The sequence below is a fragment of the Ruditapes philippinarum genome, unplaced genomic scaffold (genome assembly GCF_026571515.1).
Source record: "Ruditapes philippinarum isolate M1 unplaced genomic scaffold, ASM2657151v2 ctg5070_1_1_1_1, whole genome shotgun sequence".
NCBI lineage: Eukaryota > Metazoa > Mollusca > Bivalvia > Venerida > Veneridae > Ruditapes > Ruditapes philippinarum.
Window position 1 is genome coordinate 36,948 of NW_026865936.1, and position 20,644 is coordinate 57,591.

The 20,644-nt window shown below is 32.1% G+C and overlaps 2 protein-coding genes across 3 annotated transcripts; both read right to left on the bottom strand.

Moving 5' to 3' along the window:
* Positions 1–273: 273 nt before the first annotated feature.
* Positions 274–15,935, bottom strand: LOC132730789 (E3 ubiquitin/ISG15 ligase TRIM25-like). Of its 2 annotated transcripts, XM_060716802.1 has the most exons (3): positions 4,361–5,131; positions 2,956–3,306; positions 274–1,618 (listed from the first exon to the last, which is right to left on the bottom strand). In XM_060716802.1, the coding sequence occupies exons 1-3, from the start codon at positions 4,672–4,674 to the stop codon at positions 961–963; spliced, it is 1,323 nt and encodes a 440-aa protein (XP_060572785.1). In that variant the 5' UTR covers positions 4,675–5,131; the 3' UTR covers positions 274–960. The 2 variants fall into 2 exon arrangements, with proteins under 2 accessions (XP_060572785.1, XP_060572786.1); XM_060716803.1 differs by lacking the exons at positions 2,956–3,306; positions 4,361–5,131 and adding an exon at positions 15,286–15,935.
* A 638-nt stretch (positions 15,936–16,573) lies between these two features.
* On the bottom strand, positions 16,574–20,201 carry LOC132730788 (uncharacterized). The gene is made up of 2 exons (XM_060716801.1): positions 19,593–20,201; positions 16,574–18,442 (listed from the first exon to the last, which is right to left on the bottom strand). Exons 1-2 carry the CDS (start codon positions 19,922–19,924, stop codon positions 17,101–17,103), a joined length of 1,674 nt encoding a protein of 557 aa, XP_060572784.1. The 5' UTR covers positions 19,925–20,201; the 3' UTR covers positions 16,574–17,100.
* Between the last annotated feature and the right edge of the window lie 443 nt (positions 20,202–20,644).

Consider the following 20,644-nt stretch of genomic DNA (forward strand, 5'->3'; position numbering starts at 1 on the left):
ATTATCAATATGGAAAATGTATTCAATGTAGGCCAATCCACTTTAAATAGTTATTCATCAATTGCAATAGTCTAATTAAATGCAACAGACTAATTAAATGCTACTTGTGCCAAACCATGATCTGGTGTATCATTTTAAATTTATTATTCTTAATTTATCAAAGTCGTATTTGACTACAGTATTTACATGTACAAGGCGTACAAATGACAGTTTAAAAAAGTCTGTTTTCGACATATATAGACATTAACATTTCACACGTATTTTAATAATTGCATTCACTACTTAAGTTGAACGATTTTGACAAAGTCACTGTTCTGACCCACAAGCAACAGACGCTTTGTAGAATCAAAGCACACTGACTCGGGATATTGTAGTCCATGCGTTATTGTCAACACATCACATATCTTCTTCCCATCATATCCTATCTGTAACACGTTGTGTGAGTAATATCCGCACACAAATATGCTTCCCACATCATCTGTGCACACTGATGTTGCATTTTGCAACTCGGGTTCACAATATCCAGCAACGCGCTGATACTGATCATTAAGAATGATAACACCTTTATTCAGATCTGCAACTACACCACCTCGCAAATCATCACTGAGGTCAATTTCTCGGACAAAGCAAAACAGACCATTGCCTGTGATGTCTGTTGATATTTTTTGTAGTTCATTACCGCACATATCATGTATATATAACGTTTGAGCATTATCAGTGATATAAAGCTTATCATCTTTAAAAGAAATTCCGAGACAGTTATGATAAATGTTAACTTTTCTTGTAGGTGTTAGTTCAGTACCGATTGAGACAAACTGAATACTCTCAGGCGAAGAAAGGGTAACGGCTGCTTCGTCTTTACTGGTACAGCATACACCCCATGGCTTTTGGTCAAAACTACAGGAACTATCAATAGTCATAGTTTCGATATTAACGCGCTTAAGCTTTTTATTTTTGCAATCAGCTAATAACAGCATTCCATCTTATCAAACATGAGCCAGATATATCACAAGTTGTTCCATCATCTTGTAACTTAACATTCATATCTTTGACAGTCTCAACAGTGTAGTGGTGGCTGGTTCCTATTGTGGATTTTACTCTACCAAAGATTTTAGTGTCTCTAGAAAATTTCAGTATTCCCGAATCTACATGAAATGAAACGCTGGCTTCTCCATTGCATTTGAAGTCAGATAAGCTGTCTTTTCCTTCTTTTATTTTTCGTTTTGCAATGTTCATGCAAACAAATTGTTGTGACTTGTTTCCTGCTGATGTTTCAAATTCTGTTGTTAGCTTTCTAAAGCCATCTTTGAATTCTTTCGCTGATTGTCGGTCTTTTTCAATCTCATCTTTTGCGGTCTCATATTTTCTCCTAAGGTCCTCTTTAGATTGTCTTGCAATGTTTTCTAAATTCGTAATAAGCTCTTGTTTTTCAGTGTCGATCTTCATGTCGGCTTTCTTTCTTGACAAATTTAAGCCTACAAGAGCCTCTTCTTTCTTTAGTTCGATGTTTTCAAATCGTTTTGTAGTGTTTTCTAAACCCCGATTTATATCTGCAAGATCTTTTGTACTGAATAATGTGTCGATGTCATCAGGAATAGAATGGACATTTATACATGATCTGTTAGAAATAAAATTCAAGTACATGTATTATAGTATGAATTAAATAAAATAAAATAAGAAAAAAAATATGATATTCACATTGTAATATTTATGTCTTACTTGTTAAATGTAGTGTTTTTTATTATTTCTTTAAAGCTACTCTTCAACAAAAAAAAACGGGTCTAAAAACAACAAAATGTTTTTGTACAGTTATTTAATATGCGCAGAAGTAAAATTTGCAGTTTCTATAAAATAACTGTGACCAGCTAGTGACCTAACATTTGTTATATTTCACTTGACACGGGTAGAAACACCTCTATTATCACACCCGGATTACCAAGATATGTTATTCTTTTTGTCTCTTTTCATGTACATAATTTTCAATGATATATTGTGCAGCCAAGCGGACAACTCTTCTGGTCCACTGATCTGCTTGCAGTGTTTACAGTTTTAAGTAAATACATGTATTTACAAAATAAAACGGTTTGATTTTAACGTTACAGCGGTTAAAAATTACATCAAGATAAATATTGTACTTTATACTTAGATGTATTTTCGTAGGACAAGACATGTTTCAATCATCTAGTTCCATATAAATGTAAGTGCCTGTGGTGAAATTTTATTTTTTGATAACATTATAATAATTATTTCAAAAACGATCATACCACAAAGTGTTTGATAGTAGGACGAATGAATTACAAAAACAAGTACAGATAAGAATCATTGTCATATTTCAAACTGTGAAAAAAAAGTTATTAAATTTGGTGTAGGACAGGGAACTTTAACATCCTACGAAGACTTACGTCTTAGAACGCGGCCTCTTTGACACATTTGTTTTATGTATAAATAAAATATAAAAAAGTATGATATCAGAATACGTAAACGTAATAAAACAAAGGCTATAAATATAAAATCAACTGCACTCACACCCCGAAATGAATAAAACAAATAGACCCATATCAGGGCATGCATTGTTTTGTTATTTTCCTTGATGATAATGGTGTGACTGCATTCATATCGGCACGTTTATTTGTTTATGATATCATTTCTCGAAAATCTTTTATCATTTTTAGATAATTATGATTGAATAGTTGAAATATTTGAGAGAAAAAAATCATCTTATCTTTTAACAGTGCACTTGTTACAATATATTTAAAACAAAATGTCTAGAGTTATTTTCATATGACAACAGATAACTACGAACAACATTTTATAACATTTACATTTTTCAGTCATCAGTTCTTTACACATGTTTTTTCAAATTTGTTTAAGTATGCTTAGGACATGATGATTTTTAACGAATAAGTAAAGCTGCCAAATCAAACAAAAAGGTTTACACATCAATTTTCAAAATACCTGTGATTTAAAGCCATGCATGTTGTACAGCCCACCTCATCATGGTCTTTGCAATACATATCAACTAACTTGATGCTATGAATAGAACATCTCTGCGTCGGCAATGTGATTGATGATCCCTCTACTTTACCAGTTGATGGGTCAAGCAGTGTGTGACTTTTCAAAGCAGGAAATCGTAAGTGCGTGTCCACGCAAGACTGACAGCAGTAAACTTGACATTCAACACAGTATTTAACAGCAACTTTGTCAGTGCAAGTAAAACAATGAAAATCTGAACATTCATCCGAGGCCACTTCACTATCGCCAGTCGCCATTTTGATAGTTACTTCCTCTTTCGTAGTTTTAGAAAATCTAAATAGGAATTAAAAAAATATGATATTCACATATAATTCACATTGTAATATTTATTTTTTGTCCATTTTATGAACATAATTCTCTACGATGCATTGAGCAGCCAAAAGCACAACTCTTCTACCACACAGATCTGCTTGCAGTGTTTACAGTTTAACTAAATAAATGCATTTACAAAATAAAACGGTTTGATTTAAACGTTACAGCGGTTTAAAATTACATCAAGATAAATATTGCAAATACTTTACTTAGATGTATTTTCGTCGGACAAGACAGGTTTTTATCATCTAGTTCCAGATAAATGTAAGTGCCTGTGGTGAAATTTTATCTTTTGATGACATTATAATTATTTTTTCAAAAACAATCATACCACAAAGTGTGGGCTAGTAGGACGAATGAATTACAAAAAAAGTACTGATAAGAATCATTATGTGAAAAAAAAATGTTATTCAATTTGGTGTAGGATAGGGAACTTTAAAATCCTACGAAGACTTACGTCTTAGAACGCAGCCTCTTTGACACATGTGTTTTATGTATAAATAAAATATAAAATAAGTATGATATCAGAATACGTAAACGTAATAAAAACAATGGCTATAAATATAAAATCAACTGCACTCACATGCCGGAATGAATAAAACAAATAGACCCATATCAGGGCATGCATTGTTTTGTTATTTTCCTTGATGGTAATGGTGTGACTGCATTCATATCGGCACGTTTATTTGTTTATGATATCATTTCTAGTAGATCTTTTATCATTTTTAGATAATTATGATTAAATAGTTGAAATATTTGAGAGAAAAAATCATCTTATCTTTTAACAGTGCACTTGTTACAATATATTTAAAACAAAATGTCTAGAATTATTTTCATATGACAACAGATAACTACGAACAACATTTTACAACATTTACATTTTTCAGTCATCAGTTCTTTACACATGTTTTTTTTTTCAAATTTGTATAAGTATGCTTAGGACATGATGATTTTTAACGAATAATTAAAGCTGCCAAATCAAACGAAAAGGTTTATACACCAATTGTCAAAATACCTGTGTTTTAAAGCCATGCATGTTATACAGCCCACCTCATCGTGGTCTTTGCAATACATATCAAAAAATTTGATGGTGTTAATAGAACATCTCTGCGTCGGCAATGTGATTGATGATCCCTTTACTTTACCAGTTGATGGGTCAAGTAGTGTGTGGCTTTTCAAAGCAGGAAATCGTGAATGCGTGTCAACGCAAGACTGACAGCAGTAACCTTGACATTCAACACAATATTTTACAGCAACTTTGTAAGTGCAAATAAAACAATGAAAATCTGAAAATTCATCCGAGGCCACTTCACTACCCCCAGTCGCCATTTTGATAGTTACTCCCTCTTTGGTATTTTTCTGTTAAACGAGACATTTAGTTCTCACAAAGTTATGTCATATGATAAATAACAGAGCAATATATGTCAAAATAGTATTAAAATATCATTCATAACTATACGGTTTATTTCACTTGTCAGTTGAAAAATGATTTTTTTAATCGTAATTTAAAACTCACTTTCGATTTCAACAACGCATGGTATAATAGTGTTCTGAACATTTAAAATAACGAATTTCTATGACTGAATACGTTATTTCGTACATATCAGTTCAATGTAACAAAGTATCTAATAATATAATATCCTTCATTTATCAGTCTTTTTCTCGGTATGACCGAAATGTAGCATTCCCTAACTTTAACAGAATAAGAACGGTATCAGAATAACTAAGCGTTGTACATTTTACAACTTTATCTGATGCTAGATAAAACACATTTTCTTCATACGCACGTTCAACTTTAGTGTTTGTTAAATCGGTCTGGTCCAATGAGATAGTTCATTTTTTCATTTTTTTAAATTCTTTGGTACATTTGATTTATTTAATCTAGCGTATTTTAAAACACCTGTTAAAATCGATTAATTCTTGTGAGGCGATAAAGCTTTTATTTGAATCAGGTTAACCTCTGGTTATAGCAGCTTATCTTGTTGGTCAACGGTTTATTTTTTAGACTTCTGATTGAATTATTTTGAATTTGTATTATTGAATTTGATAGGTTGTTTAGCTTCCTATATATAGATTATATTTCTTTTGCTCGCCTTTCTGTTACTTATTTTGTAGTTGTGATCACGTTTCAAGTCTTTTTGCCCACCCACCCTGGCCGATTTGGTTTTGCAATAAGTTTTATTGCAATTGGTAATATTAGTACTGCGTTTTGGTGAATATCTATAATGATTAATACTTATTTGTAGACTGATTAGTGTATCATTCTATAGTTTATTAGTGTTGACCAACTTTGCAGTTATATATAGTTATAATTGAATTTTTTTGGATTGGTTTTCGTTGTTACATTGTAAATGAACAATAATTTGTATTAAATTTTCATTAAATAATATCCCGTTAAATTACCAAATTGCATTCGCACTGTGTTAAGTTCAAACACGTAGTAATTACTGCTCACCTATATTAAATAACCTTAAGCACATGCTTTTTTTTAAATTATCAAATAAACCACATTTCGTCACCAAATAAGATTAAATCAAGATAGAAAAGGAATGGTTATTTGAACACTTCCTTGTCAGAATATCTGGAAAGCTATGACTAACATTATCGACCCAGAAATCAAGAATAAAACCTTAATTTAGCCGAGTACACCATTTATTTCCATTTGATTATACCATCACTCAGACTAAAATTTGCATTTTAAAACATTTAACTGTACTAACTAAAGCTAAATTTAGCATACATAATTAGTAAAACTAATGACATAATCAACAGTTGATTTAAATATACATAACGGATAATTATCATGCATAACATTTCAAAAATATCGATACTCCAAGTATGTTATTTTGATTGTACTACAATACTATTTGTGTAAGTGAGTGGAACGATTTGAGATAGTTGAATATCACTTCTAGTATCCTTGATGTCGATATTTTAAACGTATTTTTTGATATTGCTTCGACTACATTAAGATGAATAATTTTAACAATATCACTGTGCTGTGTTGTAAACAACCAATCAAGACAAAATGACGAAAGATTTTGGATGTCTTGCGATTTTTCGATCACATCACCAATCTTCTTGCCATCATAACCTACCTGTAAAATGTTATGTGAAGTATATCCACATACAAAATTGCTTCCACAACCTTTTGTACATGTTAAGAATGCATTTTTTTCCCGTCTACAACTACAATACCTCGCATAGAATCATTTAGATCTATTTCTTGGATACAGCTAAACAAACCATTGCCTGAGTTGTCTGTCTTAATCTTTTGTAATTCTTTGTCAGACATATCGTGTACGTATATACTTTGATCATTATAAGTGATATATAACTTCTCGTCTTTATAGCAAATTCCTAGACAATAACCTTTCTAGAAGGCGCCAGTCGTGTACCAACGGAAACAAACTGAATCTTTGACCCTTGAAATACAGTAAGGAACCCATTTAGAAAAAGGCTCACTTGACTGATTGTAATTGTAGAATTATCCTTAGTATCCTTATGTAGTTTATCATTTTGAATAGAAATTGCTGAAATGTTGACTTAAATAAGCTGGGACTTCACCTGAATGCATATTAAACATGTGGCATGGGGTTTTAAAGCCCACTCTATTTTTAACAATAGCCATTTGACAAAAGAAATTGGTCTTTAGCAAAACGTATGAGAGGAAGTAGACCATTTTTGAAGGCTCATTATGCCTCAGAAAAGCTTTTTTTTTCATTTCTCATAAGCTTCTTTATTTTTGATGTTCTTTATAATTTCCAAAAACTTACTAATTGGCCAATTATTACCTGAACCATCTTTTTCTTCAGTTTCTGTCAGGCAATTAGTACATTTATAGTGAAGAAGTATTTTGGATGAGTCAAAATTCTTCTTTGCATTCTGCTACTTGATGGCAAATAATTTTACATTTAGCGATACTTTCTTCAGTTAACAAGCAACTAACATGCTCTAAAACGTTATAAAGTAGAGAACATGAGATCCTTAAAGAACGCTCAAAACGACAAAATTGTAAATGTTGCAGACTCTGTTTGATTCTGCTTGCTCTTTCTAAAGAAGTAAATCGATTTTGAAACATAATGTGCCTTTAAACGTTTCAAAGAAGTTTATAGCTCTTTCATGCTCAACTATGAAAGGAAATCACACTCAGGACTCATTCAATGTTGACATCAAAATTGCACAAAAGCGATAAAAAATCGGTCTGTTTTTACACTGCCTCTGTGAAATTCGCAAGTTGAGAACATGAAATTGCCCGCTTATTGGGATGCTGTAATCGATTTTATTTCAACCAATTTACCAACGAGAGTGAGATTGACAAGAAGCTCCGTTGAGCGGCAAAACGTGATCTTTAGAAGAACTCAATAAGGTCTAGCATAACATTCTTTTTTGTTAAGGTTTTGTCTTTTATGGATAGTCGTACTTCCTACTGCACCAAACTCTTTTTAATCAGTTTCGACGAAATCCTTCCTTTTCATAATGTTTCGCGAGTAAAATGAGTATAATTTTCCTGACATATTGCTGTTCAAAATAATTGTAAAACTTTGATTTTTCAACCCGGAAAAGTGTGGTCTCTCAGAAGCAGTTATCACAACAAAATTACATGAAAACTGCATACTCGGTTTGATTGATCCCTTTGGATGCATTAATCACAAAAAAATTACATAAAAACCTGCAGACTCGGTTTTATTGAGACTGTACACGAGGGATAATGCAAAAGTGCTACATCCCTTACACTCCCTAGTATCAACTTGAGCTGGAAACAATGATCCCAAAGGATAAAAAAATATAACAACACTGAACTGAAGCATGAACGACTTTTAATTACAGCTGCCACACGGCCCTTGCCACCTGCTGTTGTTAAGTAGAAAAGTCTGGAAAAGTGTGAATCCTTAGAAGCATTTATCACAACAAAATTTACATGAAAACAGCAGACGCGGTTTGATTGAGTCTGTACATGAGGGATAATTAAGAAGTGCTACATCCCTTAAGTCCCCTAGTACCGCATTGAGTGGTACTCAATTTTCAACACACAAAAGTGCTGAAATAAATAATCCCGAAGTGTCACAATAGGGACTACGATGGGATACCAGGCCGACCACAATTGCTATCTAAAACAACCAACAACTCAGAACAGAAAAATATATACAAATTTATTTACAGAAATGAATATTAATAAATGAAAAATGATTGTATATGATAAACTACTATGATAAGTCACTGCACAAACAAACACTATCACCGTATCTCAGTCTATTTCTCCCGTAAAGTTTCTGTCATGATGTATCAATAAAGTGGTGGCGTTGTTGGACAAAATCCGTCACAATGGCGGGCGTCTTGTATAACATCTTATCAAGCGTAACTGTACTTCCTACAGTGTTGGCACAGTTGATAGGATCCTAAACAAGGGCATGCGTCACCCTTTAGCCATGGACATACGTGTGGAGGGCCCGTGTCATCTTCGGGTGTGTCCTCAAATAAGAAGCTACAAAGTATAAAACATGGTAAGTTCCATGATAATCAAACATAAGGGTATAATAAAGTCCCTTGGAAAAGACTCGACCTTTGTCGGTTTCCAATAAAATAACGTGCTTCTTTGAATAAACAAAATGTCCACTATAGTACACCATACATTCCGTGGAACAAAAATTCAATCACATCCGCATAATACTGCGTTTCAAATATATTCAAATATACGCCACATAATAACCACCAATAAATAAACGTCTTCCAAAATCATGCCACTGAAGATCCTTCTCTAGAGATACGTTAGTTTTGATACGTTGTATTTACTTATAACAAAAACTGATGATAAATGAAATGAAGTAAGATGATAACGCAAATTAAATTGATTGAAACAAATCATTACGATACTGCAGCATTTTACATAAAGTTACACAAATACGGTAGAACCATAATAAATTATTTATGAATAGATATATATATATATCTATAAAATATTCATAGCTCCTATACAATTACAATATAATTAAAACTTCAATTAACATACATCAATTAACATGTCTCGGTATAAATTTGCAATAGCGAAACACTAGAATAAAAAGAGCAAAAATTTAGCAAATTCAGAAAACAATAAATTACTGCCAAATAACTAAACCTGAATCAAATAAACTATAATTCTAATAGAAAATAGTATTTTACGAAATAGCAAAAATTTATGAAACAAAATCACTAGAAAATTAAATTTACCTTGTACAAGCTGTAATTTTATGACAAATATAATTTGTCTGTCACCGTCATAGTGACCTGTATAACGTCCAGTGCATTGCAATATGTCACTTAAAATTTAGTCAATATATAGCAAACTACTGAGTACTGAGCGGGAAAACAAATCGTGCAAAACATGAAAAATCGATTTGCACGAAATAAAGCTGGGACGGCGGGAAAAATAGTAATGTAAAATAAAGGCCCGTCCTTCAAATACAGACATAATACATATATCTGGTTCATAAAACAAAAATGTAACTTTCTTATTACTGAAAGGATTTTTGTGAAATAAACGGCAAAATGTTTAAATTGAGACAAGGAAATTTATGCAAACCATAAAAATACTCTAAATAATAATTTCACCCGAAAACTCTAAATTGAACAAAAGATGATGCAATCTCACAGCAATGAATATAGAGTAAAAATGAGGTTCGGCGTGCAATATTTTACAAACGTACTTTCACTTTGTGACACGAAGGAAAGAGAAATTTAACGACATTGAAGTGTAGTAGGGGCATCTCGGCAGAACCGTAAACAGTTACCCTCGAGCTAGGTATTCCCGTCTGGACCGGCAGCCGGTTATCATTTATATATGCAAGAACGTACATTTTTAGTTAGATATTTCAAGGCAACATGCCTCCAGATTTGTGCTAATTTCAAGAAAATTTTGAAAATGTCTTAAAACGCATAAGAGCCGGAATGCCGGAATTTCAAATAGACTTCAAATCTCAAGGACTTTGGAGAAGTACACGATATAGTCTATCGGGATACATACACGTCAAGTCAAAGAGAAAGTTGCTTAACAGTCCAGACAAAATGTGCTTTTATTTCCATCAGATTATAAACCATGTTACCAAAATAAAAAAAATACATGATTTTTTAAACAAAGCAAAGTGAATAGTTTTAACAAAATTAAGCTCCAACAAGTTACAAAAGAACTCTTTACTCACAGGGCAACATAATAAATCTTTATAAAGTTATAACTACATGTACAAATGAAATACAAAATCAATGAACACAGATATAAGGAAATAATAATAGTTTGAATAATATTTTATATTATGACAAAAAGTTCAATCTCATACACGCATACAAACTATGCCCCCTTAACAGTTCATTGAATACACTACCGTTTTTGACCGACCGATGTGCAGGAGAGTAACAAACGCGTGCACACATAGCAATCGCAACAAAGTCAATTATTTCAAATAACAATGAAATGGTTATATTATGCAACACAAACGTACCACATTACTGAGAATGAATAAGAAATAGTTCAACAAATTTGACAATTTTAGCACTGATTATAATTTTTAATGCTAAACGCTAACACTGACTTTCAGCCTTGGTCAATTCAAACTTTCATTTAAATATTCTTTTTTGTTCTCCTTCCCTCCACCAAATTCTCGCTAAAGTCCCGAATCAAGGATGGTTTGACCCGGGGAGTAAGTTTGAATTGGAACGTCATATGCGCGCATCGCATTGTGGGAACAATACTAATGTATATGTATGTACAACTAAAATTTATAGATTGATACTAAACAGACATCAATCCAAACGTAACATTTTCTAACAAGAAAAAAAGATAAATAATTTGTACCGGCTTAATCTATTTAAGCGTTTTAATTGATTGATGTCAATTTAATTAAATATTAATTGCATTAAACATAGAATACATATGTAATTATAGCAAATTATAAATGGAATACAATGAAGGGATGCGGGATAGATTTTTTGCTCGAAACTCACATTTTTTGTATTGGGCTGACCGGACGGCTGCTATGTATGAGGAGTGTGTGCGTATATGTACCGCATGTGTGTATATAATGCGTATGAGGAGTGTGCGCGCATATGTACTGCATTTGTGTATGTTATGCGTGTGTGCTTTTATTTACCATAACCGTGTATGTAATGCTTATGAGGAGTGTATGCATGTATGGACCTCTTGTGTGCATGTAACCGCCACCGTGGTCGAGGGGTTAGAGTCGATGACTTCTAATCCAGTTACCTCTCTGGCGTGGGTTCGATCCCCGGGAGATACTTTGGTAGTTTACCGCGAAGGAAGGAAGTCTAGTACTGGTGTAACTCTCCAGGAACGACGTTTAGGAAACCACCCGCCTATATGACTGAAATACTGTTGGAAAAAGGTGTAACGAACTGAAACAAACAAACAAACTGAGTGTATGGAAGCTTCTTGTGTATGCAGCTATTTTTAGGCATGTAAAGGGTGGAAGTTTCGTTTGTACTTTTTAATAAAACTCAACATACTGTCTTTCTTAGCATCAACTCATCACTTAACCGCACAATACAGTCAGTGATTTAAGAAAGTTCACATCTATTCATACTGTAAAACATTAATGTATGTAATGTATGTCAACGGACACATTTCTATTGTTATAATCAAAATTTGAAATAGTTATGGAAAATGTGTTCAATGTAGGCCAATCCACACTTTGGATAGTTAGTCATCAATTGCAAGAGTCTAATTAAATGCAACAGTCTAATTAAATACTACTTGTGCCAAACCATGATGTGGTGTAACATTTCAAATTTATTATTCTTTATCAAAATCTAATTTTACTACAGTATTTCATGTGCAAGGCGTACAAATGACACTGTTTAAAAAGGTCTGCTTTCGACTTATATAGATAATATACATTTCACACGTATTTTGATAATTGCATTCACTACTTAAGTTGAACAATTTTGACAAAGTCACTGTTCTGACCCACAATCAACCGACGTTTTGTAGAATCAAAGCACAGTGACTCGGGATATTGTAGTCCATGCGTTGTTGTCAACACATCGCATATCTTCTTCCCATCATATCGTATCTGTAACACGTTGTGTGAGTAATACCCGCACACAAATATGCTTCCTCCATCGTCTGTACACACTGATGTTGCATTTTGCAACTCGGGTTCACAATAACCAACAATGCGCTGATACTGATCATTAAGAATGATAACACCTTTATTCAGGTCTGCAACTACACAATCTCGCATAGAATCACTGAGGTCAATTTCTCGAACAGAGCTAAACAGATGGTAGCCTGTGATGTCTGTTGATATCTTTTGTAGTTCGTTACCGCACATATCATGTATATATAATGTTTGGGCATTATCAGTGATATAAAGCTTATCATCCTTAAAGGAAATTCCTAGACAATTATGATTAATGTTAACTTTTCTTGTCGGTGTTAGTTCAGTACCGATTGAGACAAACTGAATACTCTCAGGCGAAGAAAGGGTAACGGCTGCTTCGTCTTTACTGGTACAGCATACACCCAATGGCTTTTGGTCAAAACTACAGGAACTATCAATAGTCATAGTTTCAATATTAACGCGCTTAAGCTTTTTATTTTTGCAATCAACTAATAACAGCATTCCATTTTCTATCAAACATGAGCCAGATATATCACAAGTTGTTCCATCATCTTGTAACTTAAAGGGAAAGACAAGGTTAGAATAGAAACTTGATTTCAGAAAAAAAATACTATAAATAATAAATCTGCAAATTTTCTGCCGCCAAATAATAATATTAAACGAATGATATCAAAATTTAAATCGCTAAATCACCGATTTCTACAAATCAGTAAGCGCGGCCATGTTTGTGTATTGGCCGTATAAAAACAGGTGCGCGTGATGTCATTTCCCCACATCTTTAGATTCATGATAAATCTAGTTGAATCGTAAGGAAATATTAATATAATAAAGTATTGACCAGGCAATTTAATTTTCACAGGAGGTGTAGAGGAGATTTTTTTTTTATGGTTCAAAATACGCAACAATATCAAAAAAAAAATAATAATAATAATAAATAATTTCTTAAATGCTACTCTCCAACAAAAAAGGGTCTAAACACAGCAAAATGTTTTTGTACAGTTATTAAATATGCACAAAAGTAAAATTTGCAGTTTCTATAAAATAACTGTGACCAGCTGTTGACCTAACATTTGTTATATTTCACTTGACACGGGTAGAAACACCTCTATTATCACACCCTCTAACATGTAGCAAGTAGGACAGGACAGCTTAATGCAGTATAGCATATTTACATAAATGTCAGTTTTAAAACCGGATTACCAAGATATTTTCTTCTTTTTGCCTATTTTTATGAACATAATGATATATTGTTCAGCCAAGCGCACAACTGTTCTACCCCACTGATTTGCTTGCAGTGTTTACAATTTAAGTAAATACATGTATTTACAAAATAAAACGGTTTGATTTAAACGTTACAGCGGTTTAGAATTATAACAAGATAAATATTGCAAATACTTTACTTAGATGTATTTTCGTCGGACAAGATATGTTTTAATCATCTAGTTTCAGATAAATGTACGTGCATGTGGTGAAATTTTATCTTTTGATGACATTATAATAATTATTTCAAAAATGATCATACGACAAAGTGTGAGAAAGTAGGACGAATGAATTACAAAAACAAGTAAAGATAAAAATCATTGCCATATTTAAAACTGTGAAAAAATGTTATTAAATTTAGTTTAGGAAAGGGAATTTTCATCCTCTGAAGAACATAGACTCTTTGACACTTGCATGTGTTGCATGTATAAATAAAATAAAAAGACATAAGTATGATATTAGAATACGTCAACTTAATAAAACAATGGTTTTAAATATAAAATCAACTGCACTCACATGCCGAAATGAATAAAAACAAATAGACCCATAGCGGTTATCTGGGCATGCAGTTTTTTGTTATTTTCCTTGATGATAATGGTGTGACTGCATTCATATCGGCACGTTTATTTGTTTATGATATCATTTCTAGTACATATTTTATCATTTTTAGATAATTATGACTGAATAGTTGAAATGTTTGAGGGAAAAAATCATCTTATTTTTAAAAAGTTTAGGTTAACAGTGAAGCTGTTACTTGAAAAAAAAAATGTCTAGAGTTATTTTCATATGACAACAGATACCTAAAGATCCTGTATCACATTTTGTTTGGTTTTATTTCATAAATATACTGAACCAAAAAAGAAACTTTCGCAAAATATGTGCCAGTTGTTCAAGGGTACCACTTAGATGTACACACTTATATACATGTAGTAGCTTGTAAAACTCGTTTTGTTTGCAAAATCGGTCAGCTAATCCTCGTATAAAAGCCCGATATGTTTATCCAACGTAAAAATCGAGTTTCAAAAGGATTGAAAAACTGTACTAACATATCTTCATTCAAACTCGGAGAAAGTTTCTTTTTTGTTTAAGTATATGATGCTCAAATTAAGATTTGTCAATATTGTAAGTTCCAATAAGCATTATTTATAAAGATATTTTTCATGTAAATAAAGGGAGGTAATTAGAAATTTATTTTCTATAAATTCAAAGTCAAATTTTCCAATAGGAAATGAATGCATATAATTTATTGATTACTTATAATGTGCACAAATATTTGCAGTACATATTTTACATATTCTTCGATGTTTGAAACATGTATTATTTGCATAATAATAAACATATATTATTTCTTGTAAGAGTGGTATACACACAGGCACAATATCAATTACAAAACATACAGGATCTTTAAGAACAACATAATTTAACATTTACATTTTGTCAGTAATCAGACCTTTACACATTTTTTTCATCAAATCTGTATAAGTATGCCAAGAACATGATGATTTTTAACGAATGATTAAAGGTGCCAAATCAAACGAAAAGATTTATACATCAATTGTCAAAATACCTGTGTTTTAAAGCCATGCATGTTGTACAGCCCACCTCATCATGGTCTTTGCAATACATGTCAACTAACTTAATGCTATGAATAGAACATCTCTGTGTCGGCAATGAGATTAACGATCCCTCTACTTTACCAGTTGACGGGTCAAGCAGTGTGTGACTTTTCAAAGCAGGAAATCGTAAGTGCGTGTCCATGCAAGACTGACAGCAGTAACCTTGACATTCAACACAGTATTTAACAGCAACTTTGCCGGTGCACGTAAAACACTGAAAATCTGAAAATTCATCCGAGGCCATTTCACTATCGCCAGTCGCCATTTTGATAAGTTACTTCCTTTTTCGTACACTTCTGTTATATGTGATCATTCATAACTATGAGGTTTACTTCACTTGTCAATTAAAAAATAAATCTTTTAATCGTTATTTAAAACCTTCACTTTCGATTTCAAAAACGCATGTTTTAATAGTGTTCTGAGCATTTAAAATAACGAATTTCTTATTTAATATAATATCCTTCACTTATCAGCATTTTTCTCGGTATGACCGAAATGCAGCATTCTCGTACGTTAACATTATATTATTGTTGAATTAGCACGGTATCAGAATAAATACACCTTGTACAGTTTACAACTTTATCGGATGCTAGATAAAATACACATAAAGTGAACGAACGTTCAACTTTGTTTGTTAGTCATCATTTGTCTGGTCCAATGAAATAGTTCATTTTTTTGGGGTTATTTTTTTCATGCAAATTCTTTGGTATATTTAATTTATCTAATCTAGCGTATTTTAATACATCAGGTCCAGTTAAAATCGATTAATTCTTGTGAGCGATAAAGCTAATATTTGAATCAAGTTAACATCTGGTTATATTAACTTATGGTTTATTTTTTATATTTGTATTATTGAATTTGATAGGTTGTTAGCTTCCTATATATAGGTTATTTTTCTTTAGCTCGCCTTTGTAGTTGTGATCATGTTTCGAATTTTTTTAGCCCACCCACACTGGCCCATTTGGTTTTGCAATGAGTTTTATTGCAATTAGTAATATTAGTACTGCGTTTTGGTGAATTTTTAAAATGATTAAAACTTTTTTTTGAGGACAGATTAGTATATCATTCCATAGTTTATTAGTGTTGACCAATTTTGCAGTTATCTAAAGTGATAATTCGTGATCATTAATGAACCTATTTAAATATTTTTATTGTTACATTGTAAATGAACAAAAAGGTGTACTAAATTTTCATTAAATAATATCCTGTTAAATAACCGTATTGCACTCGCACGGTGTAAAGCTCAAACACCAAGTAGTAAATAATGCTCACTCACATTAAATAACCTAAAACACATGTTTTTTTTTAATTATCAAAGAAACCATATTTCGTCACCAAATACGTTTAAATCAAGATAGAAAAGGAATGGTAATTTGAACACTTCCTTGTAAGAATATCTGAAAAGCTATTACCTACATTTACGACCCGGAAATCAAGAGAAAAAACCTCAATTTAGCCAAGTACGCCATTTATTTCCATTTGCTTATACAATCATTCAGACTAAAATTTGCATTTAAAACATTCAGCTGTACTAACTAAAGCTTAAGTTAGCATACACAATAAGTACAACTAATGATATAATCAACAGTTGATTCAAATATACATACCGGATAATTACCTCGCATAACATTTCAAAAATATCGATACTCTAAGTATGTAATTTTGATTGTACTATAATACCATTTGTGTAAGTGGGTGGAACGATTTTAGATCTTCTAGTATCCTTGATGTCGATGTTTTAAACGTATTTTTTTATATTGATTCGGCTACATAAGATGAATAATTTTAACAATATCATTATTCTGTGTTGCAAATAACCTGCACCGTTTAAAATCAAAACATAAAGACGAAAGATTTTGAATGCCATGCGATTTTTCGACAACATCACCAATCTTCTTGCCATCATAGCCTACCTGTAAAATGTTATGTGAAGTATATCCACATACGAAAATGCTTCCACAACCATCTGTACATGCTGATACTGCATTATGCAACTCAGGACCACAATATCCAGCAATACGCCGATACGTATTGTTAAGAATGATAATGCCTTTTTTCCCGTCTACAACTACAATACCTCGCATAGAATCACTAAGATCTATTTCTTGGACACAGCTAAACAAACCATTGCCTGAGTTGTCTGTCATAATCTTTTGTAATTCTTTGCCAGACATATCGTGTACGTATATACTATGATCATTATCAGTGATATATAACTTCTCATCTTTATAGGAAATTCCTAGACAATTATGATTAATGTTAACCTTTCTAGAAGGCGCAAGTCGTGTACCAACGGAAACAAACTGAATAAACTTTGCATACGTGAAAAATGTTACGACTACTTCATCTTTGTTAGTACAACATACACAGAAAGGATTGTTCTTAAAACTACAAGCACTGTCAACAGTCATAGTTTCAATGTTCACTTGCTTAAGTTTTTTATTATTTATATCTGTCAATAACAATGATCCATCTTCAGTCATGCAAGAACCAAATATATCACAAGTTGATTTATCATTTTGTAACTTTACATTTATATCTTCGATTGTCTCAACAGTGTAATGGCTGGTTTCTTGTATAGATCGCACATTACCTAATTTCTTGGTGTCATGAACAAATCCCTGAATACTTGAATCAGCATCAAAGGAAATTTTTGCCTCCCTGTTACATGTTAAGACAAGTTCGCTTACTTTTATTTCTTTTATTTTCTGGGTTGCTTTTTTCATGCAAACAAATTGTTGTGACTTATTTCGCTCTGTATTTTCCAATTCTGATGAAACCTGTTCAAGATCGTCTAATGTTTTATTCGCTTCTTGGCGCTCTACATCTATTTGAGCTTTAGCACTTTGGAATTCATTCTCCACGTCCTCTTTAGCTGCCTTTGCAAGTTTTTCCACATGGGTAATGAGCTCTTCTTTTACCCTGTCGATTATCATTTCAGCTTTCTGTTTTGATTTATTTAATCCTACAATAGCCTCTGTTTTCTTCATTTCAATGCTTTTTACTTGCTGTTTACAGCTCTCTAAACGCCGATTTGTATCGTCTAGAATACTTGCATCGAATAACACCTCAATATCATCAGGAATGGAGTGTACATTTGCACAGGACCTAACAAATTAGAAAATATAGAATTATCTCATCGAAAGCAAACCTACAAAGATAAGCATTTGTCTTCCGGTAAAATGCATGTTAACTGTACACAAAATAAATAAATTACTTTAGCTTTAAGTATTCATATTCTTAAAATCTACTACAATGTACATAGCTTTTTACATAACAACATAAGTGAAATATTAAAGTTACATTCCGCATTATCAAATAATTATGATGATACTGGATTTAGAATGAATATTATCAATCCAAGCAACCATAGAATATATAAATTGATCTTTCAAGTGCATACAAGAGAGAAATCATATCAAAGTAACGTCTTTTTAATCAATACATCGTATAACAGGAAGAAATATCTTTATTCTAAAAAAGTATATAAAGTACGAAATGAGCATTCATTCGATATTCAGAGGTGATCATAAATTGTTGAATATATTACTAAATGCCATTTGACGAGTACATAGTTGACAAACATATACTGGGCGGCACTGGTCGGGTGTTATATAGGTTTAAACTTCTTTGTAACTGTTAAAGAGTCCAATATAATACGTATGGGACTCATCAATGTAATGAACTTTTTATTTCACATTACTATTCAGACTAAATCAAAATAAAACACTAAATATCAGCAGTGCTTTTGTATTATATTAGTGAGAGTAAATTATTATTTTGATATGGAACTGCTGGACTCAAAAATGAAAACGAAGCTAGAATGAGTACAATATGCATTTGATACTATTTCTTTACTCGAAACACGAAAAAGGACGTTAAAATTGAGACTATATGAAAGTTCGTTTGTTATTCTAGTTTCTTATACAGATTTTTTATTGAAAAAGAGAGAAATATATTGCATGTTAAATAGAAGGGAAGGGGAGTTATTTAATCAATATTAATACTCAATGACTTTAAAATATCGTAGTCAATATTTATAAGACAATCGACTTATTTGAATAGCGCTGTTTCATTTACATTCAATAAACTGTCCATTTCTTAAAGATCTTTGAATTCTGATATAAGCATTATATTAGTCATTTACACTTACTCGTATTTTAAGAAATTCACATAAATATCCCAACGATAAACCTTTACATTATTGCTTATTGAATAACAAATCGTTCATATTGTGATAAATAATGTATCAAAATACCTGTGTTTTAATGTCATACATGTTGAACAGCCAACCTCGTCATGGTCTTTACAATACATGTCAACTAACTTGATGGTGTGAGTAGCACATCTCTCTGTCGGCATCGTCGGCAATGTGATCAGCGTTCCCTGTACTGTATCATTTGATTGGTCAAGAAGTGTGTGCACTTTTAAACCCGGGAATCGCGAGTGTGTGTCGACACAAGATTGACAACAGTAACCTTGACATTCAACACAATATTTTACGGCAACTTCGTTAGTGCATGTGAAACAGTGAAAATCAGAAATGTCAGACGATTTAACTTTAATATCTCCCGTCGCCATTTTGATCATTTACTTCCTCTTTTGATTAAAGCGACTTTTGAACATGGTCTTTTCGCCTCATAAACAAGTTATAAGAATTTAAACCACAGCACAATGTTAATTAAAAAAAACAACAGAAAGTAGTCCAACCTGTCGGTGATTTTATAATTAATCGTGATTAAGAATTGTTCTTTGTATATCAAACCATTTTAAATAGACTCCAAACTTACATTGTTTTCTTTAAGTAATAAACCCATTAACGATCAACAATTACGTGTCTTCGCATAAGTCATTAAACTATTTTAACAATAAGTAACTATACACTCATGTAAACTTGAAGGCCGCTTAATCATTTTTAAAATACTTCAAGTACGATTGTAGAGTCTCGCATGTAAAATGCACGCTACACTTTTAGCATATTATATAAGTGTATTGTTTACAAACTTCGTTTTATGTTAGCCTTGTTCGAACATTTTTTGTATTATTTCGAATTTTACTCTGAGTGTCACATACTTCTATCTCATAAATGATAGACCATGAAACGCATACTCACCCAATCACATCTTCTCGACCTTTTCCGTCTGCATAAAAGTATGAATATACAGAATGGATACGGTATTTCGGTCTAGCCTAAGTAACTAAACTTGCAAACAAATAATAATTTAATGCTAGGAGCTGTTGACTAATTTTTTTTTTTCGAAAATATCAGGTAAAATAGAAAAAAAAATAGGGAAAAGGGGGAATCCCTAA